Raw genomic sequence first — 14486 nt, forward strand, 5'->3', positions numbered from 1 at the left:
TACAGTTAAGAGTCATGTAAAGTCATGAAAGGATTAGTGCATAAAATCTCATGTTTATTACTTGGGAACCAACAAGAAATCTGGACACTTTGTTTCTGAAAGTGGTCATGCGTATTTTAACAGAAAAAACAGGAAACTGCTTCAAGTGTGGCTCACAAAGCGGGTGATGGGCTGCTTTCAAGCATTTCTTGCACTTTTGTCTCACAGTTTTCACATAATTATCAAAGGAAGCTCAAATTCCTCCCTCCCTTTTAGAGTTATCTTGGCCCGTGAGGGAGCCTGGGCTTCATCAGGAGTCACAGAACTGTCACTGTACCTTTCCTCCCTCTCCGAAGAGCCACCCTGAGGAACCCAAGGAAGGGCCCTGATCCTGGAACACACATCTGACGCCATCCACACCAGGAAGGACATGCTACCACAATGACAGGCTGGAGGAGAGGAAGGAAAAACACCAGCAACAGCAGAAAACGAAGGTCCTTTGTTTGCCTTGTGCCTCTTGAGACAGTCTGTGTTGGCAGATTTATAACCACCATCCTGATCAAGAGGTAGAGCCAGGGAGGCTGCTGAGGAAGGATATCTAGAGTAAAGTATTTGGAGCCAGTTTTGACTTTATCATTGCTATTTTTTTAAACTTTGATCCTTAATACAGAGCTAATTACTCTTTACAACTCATTATTTGTCTTTTTATAATATTTGCCGTCCATTCTAAGAATATTTTTCACATTTTCCCTCTCTATCCCTTTATAAACACTCTATTTTGTCTATTTTGTATTTATACCCAGCTGCAATATTAGCTTTAAACCTGTTCTCGGTTATACTGTGTCACCATCCACATCCTGTCCTTAAAGTATGCCAAAACCTATCAGAGCCAGGGGCTAGAGAGGCTGGAAAGAGGGTGAAGTACCAGAGGAAACATTTGGTATCTATAAACTACACTCACTCATAATAGACGAGCCTGATCTGGAGAATAAAAACATAAACATGAAATAAAGAGCTTTTTGTATGAAGGTGACCTCATGACATGAAGAAAAAAAACAAACAGTGCAAGACGTCATATTGTCAAAATAACTACAGAAAATTTTGACTGTCATTTCAAATATGTCAAGTCAAGTCATGTATAGCCCAGTATCACATACAGTGTCTCAATGGGCAATGGCTGCTAACCCACATGAAGCTCTCTCAGAAGTTAAATTCCCCAAATATAAACTAGGTCAAGAGTAATAGTTGTCCTGTACTAAATTGGAAATGTCAAAACTACTATACAGAGTTCCCCTTTGCTCCCAGTGGATTTAAAACCTCTGCTTCAGTGAGCTGCACGTTTGTAAAAAAAAAAAAAAAAAAAAGTCTGACATGTATGCACAATTGCATGCATATGTGTACTTTCTCTAGAGCTCTTTTATCTACATGTCAAACTTATCTCATATTCTTGAAAGCTGTAATGACATTAGCTGAAGATTTGAAAACACAAGATATTATTATGATGGAAACATACAGATTCGTATGTTTGTTTGTGGCTTTAAATAAAAGCATCATAAGAAATGTAACTTTAGTGCCTCCATTACATTACATTATACCACCATTACATCACAAATCATTAAACATATATATATATGTTATATATCTTATTATTACTTTAGTTCATTTCTGTAAATGAAATTTAAAATATGTTTTGAAAGGTCTCTATTCTCAGAGGTATCCTATCTATCTATATCTTGGCACAAGGTCTTACAGTTAAAACAAAAGTCAAAAACCTGGGTGTCATTTTTCAGTTAGTCGGTTAGACCACCACTTTGGTCCAGACTGAAATATCTCAACAACAGCAGAATGGATTGCTAAGAAATTTTGAACAGATATTCATGGTGCCTAGACGTTGAAACCTGCTGACTTTGGTGAACCCCTGACTTTTCCTCTGGCACCACCAAGTGGTTGAAATTGATAGTTGTCAGAGAATTTTTTGACCATTGCTGGATGGATTGCCATGAAATTTGGTCCAGGCATTCAGGCCCACCTCAGGGTGAATTGTAATGACTTCAGTGATCTTCTGATTTTTTGTCTATGAAACCAAAAATCTTCAAAACTAATGACATTCCTATCCGCTTCAGCTGTACTATGTGTTCCGTCTTAGCTGTTAGCATGCTAACAGCTAAGATGGAAAATATGGTAAAGAATACATCCTCTAAACAGCATGATTGTCATTAGTGTTAGCATTTATCATTTAGTACAGCTTCAGTGCTAGCATGGATACAGACCTTTAATTTTGTTTAGTCAGATTTTTGTTGAAGTTTAATAATTATATATTTACATGATATCACTATGAGGCCTCTTAAACTTTTAAGGCCATAACTGGTGTTTTTTTGGAGAGGGGGATATGTACATTCATTTTTATCATTTTATATTATTTGTTAAGAACTTTCATGGTACATTTGTATGAAAAGTTTTATTTATTACAAATACATAAGCTTACAAGTTTACTTATCTACTTAACTTAAATTGTCCCTTGTGTATCAGGAAACATGTTTTTTTGCAAACAGATGTCTTATTAAAAATAACTATATGGTAGAACTCTGTGTTAACAAAATAAAACAAAAAGAGAAAAAGTGAAAGATACAGGTAGATTACCATGAAATGCGAGTCGGTTTAATATTTCCCTTGAAGAAAAAAGTGTGATCTGATTTAGATGACATTGAAAATGAAGTCAGTTTTATGATTTATTTCTCCTTATGTGATGATTTAAGGACTGTGCTCTTTAGAAAAGATCTGCACAGAGCAGCAGATTAGCACAGTCTCCCTCTGCACTTTGTGTGTATGATCCTGTAAGTCCATATGGAAGAACGATCACATGACTATCACCCTACAGTGCTACTGTATGTGCAACCAAAAAGATAAGAAGATAAGGATCAAGATTCTTAAACTAGATGAATGAATGAGATTATCCTTTAAAGGTCTGAATTCTTTTATTTGGCCACATAGAAACTCCTGTTTGCAGTGTACAGCTGCCCTCTACTGGCAGGTGTGATTTTAATCATATTATATTACAATTTTCTTACTTTATTGTTTTTAACAGAAGGGGACACCTATGTGACACCTCCCTCATGTTATTTGTACAGTACATTTTAGTAGGTGTGGCCACTCAAACCTGTGGGTGTTGACATTCCTGTTAAGCTTGTCATATGTTAAAGGATAAGTTCACAATTTTTCAATTGTCTTTAAACAATATTCAGGTGCCAAAATGAACATTGACACTTTTTTTGCCATAATCATTCCTCCTGTTCATACTGACCATTAAAAGTCATAATTCGTTTACAATGTAAGTGATGGGGAGACAAAATCTGCAGTCCTCCTTCTGTGCAAAGATTTATTTACTTTATGTTTACTGTGTTTACTTGAAGCTAATATGAATCTTGAGCCATGCAAATTAATGAAATCAAGTTGATATCTTTCAAAGTTAGTGTATTTTTAGTCCAAAATTCCCACTTTTTGTCATGATCCTTTCACTGTAGCCTCATGTTATTGTCAGATAAACTTGTGAAAAGACTGTGGATTTTGTCTCACATCACTTACATTGTAAGCACATTTGGAGGAGATCTTCTAATGGTCAGTATGAACAGGAGGAATCATTATAACAAGCAAAATCTAATTCAATGTTCATGTGGATGACTGTTGTTTCAAGACAGAGTTGAACAACTGTGAACTTATTATTTGAGTCAAAGTATTCCCATGCTGGAATATTACATGGCCCCACGTTTACTGTGTTGTAAACTGATTAAACACAAATTAATAGAAAGGAATATGAGCATTTCAGTTCAATGTCACAGATTTCAACATATGGACCCTCTTCTAGACATTTAATATTGTGTTTTCTTAATGCGTATTCCTGTATACATGTACAATCAATCATATAATACACAGCAAACTGTAACATCAATTCAATCAATCTTGTTTGGCAACTTTTTCAATGACAGAGACATGAGGACAACAACTCAGAAAAAGTTGCTCAGCTGGTTCATCTTGCTGTAAGTCATTGACACAAGGAAGCTATTAGTTTGCTGAATCAGTGAGGTGTTTCCGTGTTAATATTGTTTTACCACATAAACTCAGCTGTTGTCGGGAATTAGGTGGTTTCAACAATGAAAGCGGCACAAATATGTTTGTTGTTACATGTTTTTTTGACGACCAGTGTTCTGGTAAACACATTTGACTTTTTTGGTAGATTCACTGAAAATCTGCAACAGTTCTTTAAACCACAAGAAAGTTGTGATTCTAACTGGATATCCTTCAGCGCAACAGGTGAGGATGTGAGGCATGGAAATGTGAAGATAGTTGAGCTGTGTTTGTTTGAACCAAGCAAATTACTTTAACATATTGTCTAGAGGATAATTAAAGTGCCATGGCTTAAGTGACTATTTACTATCAAAACCAAATTTTAACTGAGGAGGGTAAGACCTTTGTTGTGAACATGTACTGTTCAGTTATACTAATTATTATTCCATATATAATTACCAGTAATTTGATTTTATTGCTAGCAAATGCACACAATCATAAATCTAGTATTCCAATCACAACCCATCATATATATACTCTTTGAAACTGATTTAAAGTATTACATTAGAACTTTTTTGTACTCTAAGAACAGGAAAGCTGTAAAACAAAATGTATTTGATTTTACATTTTGTTTAAATCTCTTTTATTTAAGATTTCTGTGTCTTAACCTCTGGCTGTGTATTGTTCATTTCTTGTCATTGCTTGTTCAATAAAGTTTAAACTATCCTGTTGACTTTCCGCTTTGCATTCTCCAGGTCTCCGGGCTGACCTGGAAAGCAAACTGTTCGGACAGCACATTGCATCACGCATCATCCTGAAAGCTGTGAATAGATTCATGAACAACGACAACCCGGAGAAGCCCCTGGTGCTCTCTCTGCACGGACAGTCAGGCACAGGAAAGAGCTTTGTCAGTAAGCTCATAGCTAAAAACATTTATAAGAAGGGAATGGAGAGCAGCTTTGTCCATCTTTTCATATCTACACATCACTTCCCACATAAAAGTCTAATTGATAACTACAAGGTATAATAATAAGTACAATTCAAACACAGCAACATTGTTCTTTTTGGCCTTCTGTATAAATTAAATATGCTGCTGTTTCTCCTCAGTCTCAGTTAAAACAGTGGATCGAAGGCTATGTAACCAACTGTGCACGATCCATGTTCATATTTGATGAGGTGGACAAGATGCATCCCGGCTTGGTTGACAGCATTAAGTCCTACCTGGACTACTACGACAAAGTAGACGGAGTTTCTTATCGGAAAGCCATCTTCATCTTCCTCAGGTGAAATTATGAACACATTCTCTGACCAATCAATTCATTCATTCAAACCTTTATACAGGAAGGTGCACTGGTCTGGTCTGTTTTTAGTTTTACAAGCAGGGGCAGTTCTAGGGTCAATGGAGATCCAGGGACTGAGCAAAAAGACTACATGGGGAAGGGAATGGGCTTTAATTTCCATTATGTCTCTGCTTTGCTCCAACCATTCTGTTTAAAACACATTGGTTCCTACTCAGCTGTGATCTGGGTAGTACAAAATGCCACACATGTTCAACAGTAAAAGATTTGGGGCTTTAGTGAAAACATTCCAGTCTCAAGACCCATAAGTCCAACTGCAGCACCAGTTTACAGTTTATGTTTACTAGACATGGGAAGATTAACCATTTCGCATCAGTGCACTGGCATAAACATTCACAATGCAATTGCCCCAATTAAAAAAGTGTGCACCGGATACAATTTGGGATGAACTTGCAATGCATTGTTCCTAATATCTTTGCATCAGTAAAATCTGATTAATTTGAGTATAATTGTCAGTAGAGGCCCTACGCCTTATTATTTAGAAACGCACTCTAGAATTATTGTTCCGCATGTTGGAGTAAGTTGATTATTAAACTATTTTGACAGTAATCGTTTTGGTCACGGAGTGTATGCATGTAAACTGGAAACAGAGAACACTACACTACAAAGGACTTGTGAAAAGGCCTGTTTGTGAAAGGTCCAGGTGTTTTTTAGAGGTCAAAAAGAAACAGCATGAGATGCTTACTGCAGTTCTAGAGAAACAAATATATCAAGTAAAAATGGCACTTTTTTGTTCATTTATGATTTGCTGTATGCTTAAGAAATAAAATCAAAGATCATTCTATTGCATTGGGTTGAATCGCATTATGTTGAATCAAACTGTATCGAATCAAACTGTATCTCAATAGGGGTGAATCGTATCGCATTGGTAGATGCTTCATATAAATCTTTAATGTATCAGATCGTTGGCAATACATCCAGATGTGTATCGCATCAGCCTCAGTGATGGAGGTGCATATCCCTAATGCTGCAATAAGAGGGGACAATCAGTACATTCACTTAAATGTTTTGCACAATTAAAATGTACATGCTCTCTGAGATTTACTTGACCAGGACACATTACATTCCTAAGCAGTACACTTTGCAACAACATTTCATTGCAGTCAACATCTATATTTAAAATCAATGCAAGCCTAGTTATTAATAGAAAATACCAGTAACAAACTCTTTTTAAAAAATAATTTTGTATTATTGTAATTTCTTATAAATGTTAACAGTGGTAACAATCAGAGGCTAATTCTAATATCTTTTTAACCTTCTCTCTAGTAATGCTGGAGGGGAGAGCATCACACAGACAGCTTTAACATTCTGGAGAGAAGGAAAAGATCGAGAAGAGATTGAGCTCAAAGACTTGGAAACATCGCTCTCTGTATCAGCATTTAACATTCAGAGTGAGTACACTACTTCTTCTTGTCCTGGTCATCTCACAAAAATACATTCGATGAAACACCTGGATTTTTTTTACTACAGAAAATATCTCTTAATCTCTGCCTGTAGGTGGCTTGTGGCATTCAAGCTTGATTGAGCAGAACATGGTGGACTTCTTCATCCCGTTTCTGCCTCTGGAGTACCAACACATCGTTCAATGTGTCATGGCTGAGAGGAAAGCCAGAGGACTGGAGCCAGACCAGAATGAGGCAGACAAGCTGGCCAGAGATTTGGAATATTTCCCCAAATTTGAGAGAGTGTTCTCTGTCAGAGGCTGCAAGACAATAGCGAGTAGGCTGGACTAGAATTGCTAAGCATCGCTATGTGTTTCAAATAATTTGATACAGTCAAAACATCTCCTGGGCAACTACTGGTATTGCACTTGTATGGCTGAATTAAATCGAAGACTGAGATGAAACAGTTAGTCAGATTATAAGTGGTCTTACTGCTTTCATTATTGTTATTTTGTTCAATACAGTCTATATTATTAAAACAGATCCACAGCTCTGTTTTGAGATATCATCCAGATTGAGAGGCACACCCCTTTTTTTTCATCTCTTTATTTATAGAAACCGTATGCTGTAATAGCACTAAGCATCATAATGAAATAAAGATAACATGACAGGCATGACTTCACTTTCCGTTGGTTGATACATTCAACATGGCAACAGGACATAGGGTAAAAGTAATAATAAAAATAAATAAAAATAACTGAACAGAAAGGGTAGCCAATAAAATCAGATTTCTTTAAAAAAAAATTTTGGAGCATACTAACTGTATCTGCACATTTCTTATTGTTTATAAGAAGCAATCTTATTGTTTATAAGTTGGATAGTAATAGTAATATCTTCCACTGCAGCACAACTAAACTGTTTCAGTAATAGTTTCGACCAATGAGCCATTGTTGGACGTTTACATTTTTCAAAATAAAAGACCAAAATGTTACTTTATAACTGCTGTACTGAAATCGTAAACGAACCATGAATTTTGTATACAGTTACACCCCTACTTTTTACATAGGCCCGTAAAGAAAGGTGAATAAATAAGATAATCCTTTAGTCAAAGTCCAAATTCTTTTATTTGACCACATAGAAAGGGAAAAAACTGTGACTCTATTAAGTACTTTTGCCATTGCCTTCTTATGTGACATCTCCCTCATGTTATTTATATAGTACATTTAAATTATTTTAGGCATGTGGGCATTGAGCATGGCAAAGCTTGTGGGTGTTGAAATTCCTGTTAAGCTTGGCAGATGTTTTCTTGCAACACTTCCTTCATCAAGGGGCATTCAGACAATTGACCTGCTAGAAGACCCTGGAACAAAAACGAGTTGGTGGGCCCCAATTAAGCCTACTAAGCATTCCCATGTTGGAATATTACATGGTCCCATGTTTGCTGTCTGATCAAACACAGATTAATGGAGAGAAATATGAGCCATTCCAGCTCAGAGTGACAGATTTTTACACATGGACCCTGTTCTAGACAAGGCCTCATCATCAGGTTGATAAGCCTATCTGATCATGACTCAGTCACTTATTGTGCCAATTTAATGTTGTTCTTTAGTAATGCTTGTACTCATATACATAAAGAAAATTACAATCATTCATATTACCAAAAAACACACAGAGAAGGGGGCTTTTGAGGCCTCTGGGCCCTCTTGGCAGCATTCAGAGATCTTTAAATACAACTTCTCAGCATTGTTGGCACCTGGTTTAACATCATCTTCTTTGGCAACTTTTGCAATCATACAGCAGTGGTTCCCAAACTTTTTAGACCACGGCACCCCTTCAAAGGAAATTTTTTGTCATGGCTGGTCTGACTCCACTGACAGGACGTCTCTCGTCTTGTTTTCATGCATTGGTATACATAAGATAAGAGAGCCACATGACACAGATATGAATTTGGGAATGTATAATACCACAGTGAATGTGCACGGACAATGATGAATATCTGTCTTCCACAATATATATATATATATATATATATATATATATATATATATATATATATATATATATATATATATATATATATATATATATACGTGTGTGTGTGTGTGTGTGTGTATAGAGAGAGATTAGGGTTGTCAAAAGATTAATATTTTTCTTCTTAATATTGAAGCTTGTAATAATAGATATTTAAATGTTAAACTCTCCAGTAGAACTGTCAGAGGAAAGTGTTTCTACAATTCATTGTGATAATATTGTACTTTAATAGTTAATAATGTAATTCACTGTTAGAGAGCATGAATACGTGTGCTAGTTGGTTTCTGTAGCTTTCAGCTATTACCGGTTCTCTTTTTATCTTTAGTTCCCATCCACTAAGAAATGTGTCTTGCTTTTTGTTACTTCATCTGGATGATTGAGCTTCACTGTGAAAGATGTATGTGCAGAGTTCACCACCAGAAGGTGTTTTTCACAATCATCTGCTGAAGGAGGAAAGTTTCTCTGTGCTCAATGAAAATCTCGGTCTAAGGCGGGGACGTACGAGCATGATTTGTGACATCACAACTAACAGTATGAAATTTACACACGTGTGATGTGGAAACCTGAAGACTCCAGTGTACAAACACAGAGAACGGACTTTTTAGTGAGGTAGGAGACATCTTGCGTCCAGGAGTGAAAAATATTTATATGTTCATAAATTCTGGATTTTTCAATGAGGGTGAAGCAGCAGATGTCATTTTAAGGATTTTAAATGAGGCAATTAAACCTTTTTTGGTGGAAAAAAACACATTCCAAATCCGCAGTCCTCCTTCTGTGCAAAGATTTATTTACTTGATGTTTACTTTGTTTACTTGAAGCTAATATGAATCTTGAACTGTCCAAATGAGTGAAATCAAGTGATATCTTTCAAAGTTACAGTATTTTTAGTGCCAGATTCCCTCCTTTTGTTACTACCACTGTAGCTGAACGGGAAAACACTGTCTGTTGAGACACAAAGAGGGAATATTTTACTAAAAAGGCTGTGGAAGATATCCACTTTATTTGATTGACTTAGCCTGCTGAAGCCTCATGTTATCGTCAGATAAACTTGTGGAGAGACTGTGGATTTTGTCCCACATCACTTACATTGTGAGCACATTTGGAAGAGAACCTCTAATGGTCAGTATGAACAGGAGGAATGATTACAGCGAGTAAAATCTAATTCAATGGACATCTGACTGTTGTTTCAAGACAGAGTTGAATAATTATGAACCTATCGTTTGAGTCGAAGTATTCCCATGCTGGAATATTACATGTTTACTGTGTTGTAATCTGATTAAACACAAATTAATAGAAAGGAATATGAGATCCAATTAAACCACAGATTTTAACATATGGACCCTCCTCTAGAAGTTTAATATTGTTCTTTAGTAATACTTATGTCCATATACATATGCAAACAATCATATTATACACAGTGAACTTTAACATCAATTCAAACAATCTTGTTTGGCAACTTTTTCAATGACAGAGACATGAGGACAACACCTCAGAAAAAGTTGCTCAGCTCGTTCATCTTGCTGCAAGTCAGTGACACAAGGAAGCTATTAGTTTGCTGAATCAGTGAGGTGTTTCCGTGTTAAGATTGTTTTACCACATAAACTCAGCTGTTGTTGTAGGGAATTAGGTGGTTTCAACAATGAAAGCGGCACAAATATATTTGTTGTTACATGTTTTTTTGACGACCAGTGTTCTGGTAAACGCGTCTGACTTTTTTGGTAGATTCACTGAATTCTTTAAACCACAAGAAAGTTGTGATTCTAACTGGATATCCTTCAGTGCAACAGGTGAGGATGTGAGGCATGGAAATGTGAAGATAGTTGAGCTGTGTTTAGAGTTTGTTTGAACCAAGCAAATTACTTTAACATATTGTCTAGAGGATAATTAAAGTGCCATGGCTTAAGTGACTATTTACTATCAAAACCAAATTTTAACTGAGGAGGGTAAGGCCTTTGTTGTGAACATGTACTGTTCAGTTATACTAATTATTATTCCATATATAATTACCAGTAATTTGATTTTATTGCTAGCAAATGCACACAATCATAAATCTAGTATTCCAATCACAACCCATCATATATATACTCTTTGAAACTGATTTAAAGTATTACATTAGAACTTTTTTGTACTCTAAGAACAGGAAAGCTGTAAAACAAAATGTATTTGATTTTACATTTTGTTTAAATCTCTTTTATTTAAGATTTCTGTGTCTTAACCTCTGGCTGTGTATTGTTCATTTCTTGTTATTGCTTGTTCAAGAAAGTTCAAACTATCCTGTTGACTCTCTGCTGTGCACTCTCCAGGTCTCCGGGCTGACCTGGAAAGCAAACTGTTCGGACAGCACATTGCTTCACGCATCATCCTGAAAGCTGTGAATAGATTCATGAGCAATGACAACCCAGAGAAGCCCCTGGTGCTCTCTCTGCATGGACGGCCAGGCACAGGAAAGAGCTTTGTCAGTAAGCTCTTAGCTGAAAACATTTACAAGAAGGGAATGGAAAGCAGCTTTGTCCATCTTTTCATATCTCATTATCACTTCCCGCATTCAAGTCAAATTGATACCTACAAGGTATAATAATAGTATTATTGACACATTGACATTGTTCTTTTTGGCCTCCTGTATGAATTAAATATGCTGCTGTTTCTCTTCAGTCTGAGTTAAAACAGTGGATCAAAGGCAATGTAACCAACTGTGCACGATCCATGTTCATCTTTGATGAGGTGGACTATATGCATCCTGGCTTGATTGACAGCATTACACCGTACCTGGACTACTACTACAAGAGGCTGGACGGAGTGTCTTATAGGAAAGTCATCTTCATCTTCCTCAGGTGAAAGGATGAACGCATTCAGTGGAGATGCAGAGACTGAGCAAAAAGACTACACGGGAGAGGGACTAGGCTCTAATTTCCATTCTCACTCTGCTTTGCTTCAAACATTGGTTCCTACTCAGCTGGGTGGTACAAAATGCTATACATGTTCAATAGTAAAAGCTTCGGGGCTTTAGTGAAAACATTTTGGTCTCAAGACCTGTAAATCCAACCCTGGCACCAGTGTACAGTTTATGTTTACTAGAGATATAAAGATTCACCAATTCGCATCGGTTCACTGGCATAGACGTTCATGATGCAATTGCCCCAGTTAAAAAAGTGTGCACCGGATACAATTTGGGATGAACTTGCGATGCATGGTTTCTAATATCTTTGCATTGGTAAAATCTGATTTACTTATATATATATAATTGCTAGTAGGGGGCCCTATGCCTTATTATTTAGAAATGTGACCAATAGTTTGATATTTAGATTGATTTCCTCCCCAAATTGTGTCAAATCGCACTGCATTGCAATAAGGGTTAATCTTATTGTATCATATCACATTGGTAGATGCTTCATATGTATCTTTAATGTATCGGCTTGTTGGCAATGCATTGAGATGCATATCACCTGTGCCTCAGTGATGAAGATGCACATCCCTAATGTTGTAATAACGGGGGACAATCGATGCATTCAATTCAACATTTTGCACAATTAAAGTGTATATGTTCTGTGAGATTTACTTAACCAGGACACATTACATTGCTAAGCAGTACACTTTGCAGCAGTGTTTCATTTAAGCTAGCATCTACATTTAAAATCAATATAGGCCTAGTTATTAATAGATAATGCCAGTAACAAACTTTTAAAAAAAAATTGTGTCATACTTTCTGATATATGTTAACAGTGCTAACAATCAGAAGCTAATTCTAATATGTTGTCTGTTTTTAACCATCTCTCCAGCAATGATGGAGGGGAGAGCATCACACAGACGGCTTTAAGGTTCTGGAGAGAAGGAAAAGATCGAGAAGAGATCGAGCTCAATGACCTGGAAACGTCGCTCTCTGAATCAGCTTTTGAGAACAAGGAGAGTGAGTACACTATTTCTTTTTGTCTTGGTCATCACACAAAATATATTTGATAAAACACCTGGATTTTTTTTACTACAGAAAATATCTCTTAATTTCTGCCTGTAGGTGGCTTGTGGCAGTCAAGGTTGATTGAGCAGAACCTGGTGGACTTCTTCATCCCATTTCTGCCTCTGGAGTACCAACACATCATTCAATGTGTCATGGCTGACATGAAAGCCAAAGGACGGCAGCGAAACCAGAATGAGGCGCACAAGCTGGCCAGAGCTTTGGAATATTTCCCCAAATTTGAAAGAGTGTTCTCTGTCAGAGGCTGCAAGACAATAGTGAGAAGGCTGGACTAGAATTGCTAAGCATCACTATGTGTTTCAAATAATTTGATACAGTCAAAACATCTGCTGGTATTGCACTTGTTTGGCTGAATTAAATCGGAGACTGAGATGAAACAGTTAGTCAGATAAGTGGTCTCACTGCTTTCATTATTGTTATTTTGTTCAATACAGTCTATATTATTAAAAACAGATCCACAGCTCTGTTTTTAGATATCATCACAGATTGAGAAGCACACCCCCTTTTTTTCCCATCTCTTTATTTATAGAAACCGTCACTTACAGCATGTTACACATGCTGTAAGTGATGCTGTAATAGCACTAAGCATCATAATGAAATAAAGATAACATGACAGGCATGACTTCACTTTCCATTGGTTGATACATTCAACATGGCAACAGGACATAGGGTAAAAGTAATAATAAAAATAAATAAAAATAACTGAACAGAAAGGGTAGCCAATAAAATCAGATTTCTTTAAAAAAAATTCTTGGAGCACACTAACTGTATGTGCACATTTCTTATTATTTATAAGAAGGAATCTTATTGTTTATAAGTTGGATAGCAATAGTAATATCTTCCACTGCAGCACAACTAAACTGTTTCAGTAATAGTTTCGACCAATGAGCCATTGTTGGACGTTTACATTTTTCAAAATAAAAGACCAAAATGTTACTTTATAACTGCTGTACTGAAATCGTAAACCGAACCATGAATTTTGTATACAGTTACACCCCTAATTTTTACATAGGCCCATAAAGAAAGGTGAGTAAATAAGATAATCCTTTAGTCAAAGTCCAAATTCTTTTATTTGACCACATAGAAAGTTGTGCACTGCAAATGCCCCCATTTGCAGTGCACAACTGCCCTCTACTGGCAGGAGTGATTTTGATCGTATTAGGCCTATATTACAGTTTTCTTACTTTTTAAAACTTGTTTTTAACAGAAGGAAAAAGAACTGTGACTCTATGAAGTACTTTTGCCATTGCCTTCTTATGTGACATCTCCCTCATGTTATTTGTATAGTACATTTAAATTATTTTAGGCATGTGGGCATTGAGCATGGCGAAGCTTGTGGGTGTTGAAAGAGATCTTTAAATACAACTTCTCAGCATTGTTGGCACCTGGTTTAACATCATCTTCTTTGGCAACTTTTGCAATCATAGAGCAGTGGTTCCCAAACTTTTTAGACCACGGCACCCCTTCAAGGGAAATTTTTTGTCATGGCTGGTCTGACTCCACTGACAGGACGTCTCTCGTCTTGTTTTCATGTATTGGTATACATAAGATAAGAGAGCCACATGACACAGATATGAGTTTGGGAATGTATAATATCACAGTGAATGTGCATGGACAATGATGAATATCTGTCTTCCACATTGGTGGAAAGTAACTAAACACTGTACATAAGTACAACTTTGAGGTATTTGTACTTTACTTTAG

At 36.5% G+C, this 14486-nt stretch overlaps 2 protein-coding genes across 4 annotated transcripts in view; both read left to right on the top strand.

Moving 5' to 3' along the window:
- Positions 1-7345, top strand: part of LOC121885579 (torsin-1A-like) — a 33811-nt gene extending 26466 nt beyond the window's left edge. Inside the window, exons 4-10 of one of the 3 annotated variants that reach the window (XM_042395182.1) lie at positions 256-473; positions 3963-4013; positions 4280-4287; positions 4797-5062; positions 5149-5324; positions 6666-6790; positions 6897-7345. In XM_042395182.1, coding sequence (XP_042251116.1) covers positions 421-473; positions 3963-4013; positions 4280-4287; positions 4797-5062; positions 5149-5324; positions 6666-6790; positions 6897-7132 — 915 coding nt within the window. In that variant the 5' untranslated portion in view covers positions 256-420 and the 3' untranslated portion in view covers positions 7133-7345. Of the gene's footprint in view, positions 1-255; positions 474-3327; positions 4288-4796; positions 5063-5148; positions 5325-6665; positions 6791-6896 lie in introns of those variants that run through there. The other 2 variants (XM_042395181.1, XM_042395180.1) reach the window with 2 other exon arrangements.
- A 2020-nt stretch (positions 7346-9365) lies between these two features.
- Positions 9366-13057, top strand: LOC121886143 (torsin-1A-like). The gene is made up of 6 exons (XM_042396069.1): positions 9366-9421; positions 10535-10599; positions 11116-11381; positions 11465-11643; positions 12589-12716; positions 12822-13057. The coding sequence occupies exons 1-6, from the start codon at positions 9366-9368 to the stop codon at positions 13055-13057; spliced, it is 930 nt and encodes a 309-aa protein (XP_042252003.1).
- Positions 13058-14486: the final 1429 nt, after the last annotated feature.

Source organism: Thunnus maccoyii, chromosome 19 (assembly GCF_910596095.1).
Source record: "Thunnus maccoyii chromosome 19, fThuMac1.1, whole genome shotgun sequence".
NCBI classification, from domain to species: Eukaryota; Metazoa; Chordata; class Actinopteri; order Scombriformes; family Scombridae; genus Thunnus; species Thunnus maccoyii.

Bases quoted from the DNA above. Each gene is read 5' to 3' on its own strand.
- LOC121886143 (XM_042396069.1), top strand. From the start codon at position 9,366: ATGTGGAAACCTGAAGACTCCAGTGTACAAACACAGAGAACGGACTTT. The intron at 10,600-11,115 runs GTGAGGATGTGA...TGCACTCTCCAG, and splicing joins GATATCCTTCAGTGCAACAG to GTCTCCGGGCTGACCTGGAA. The intron at 11,644-12,588 runs GTGAAAGGATGA...CCATCTCTCCAG, and splicing joins GTCATCTTCATCTTCCTCAG to CAATGATGGAGGGGAGAGCA.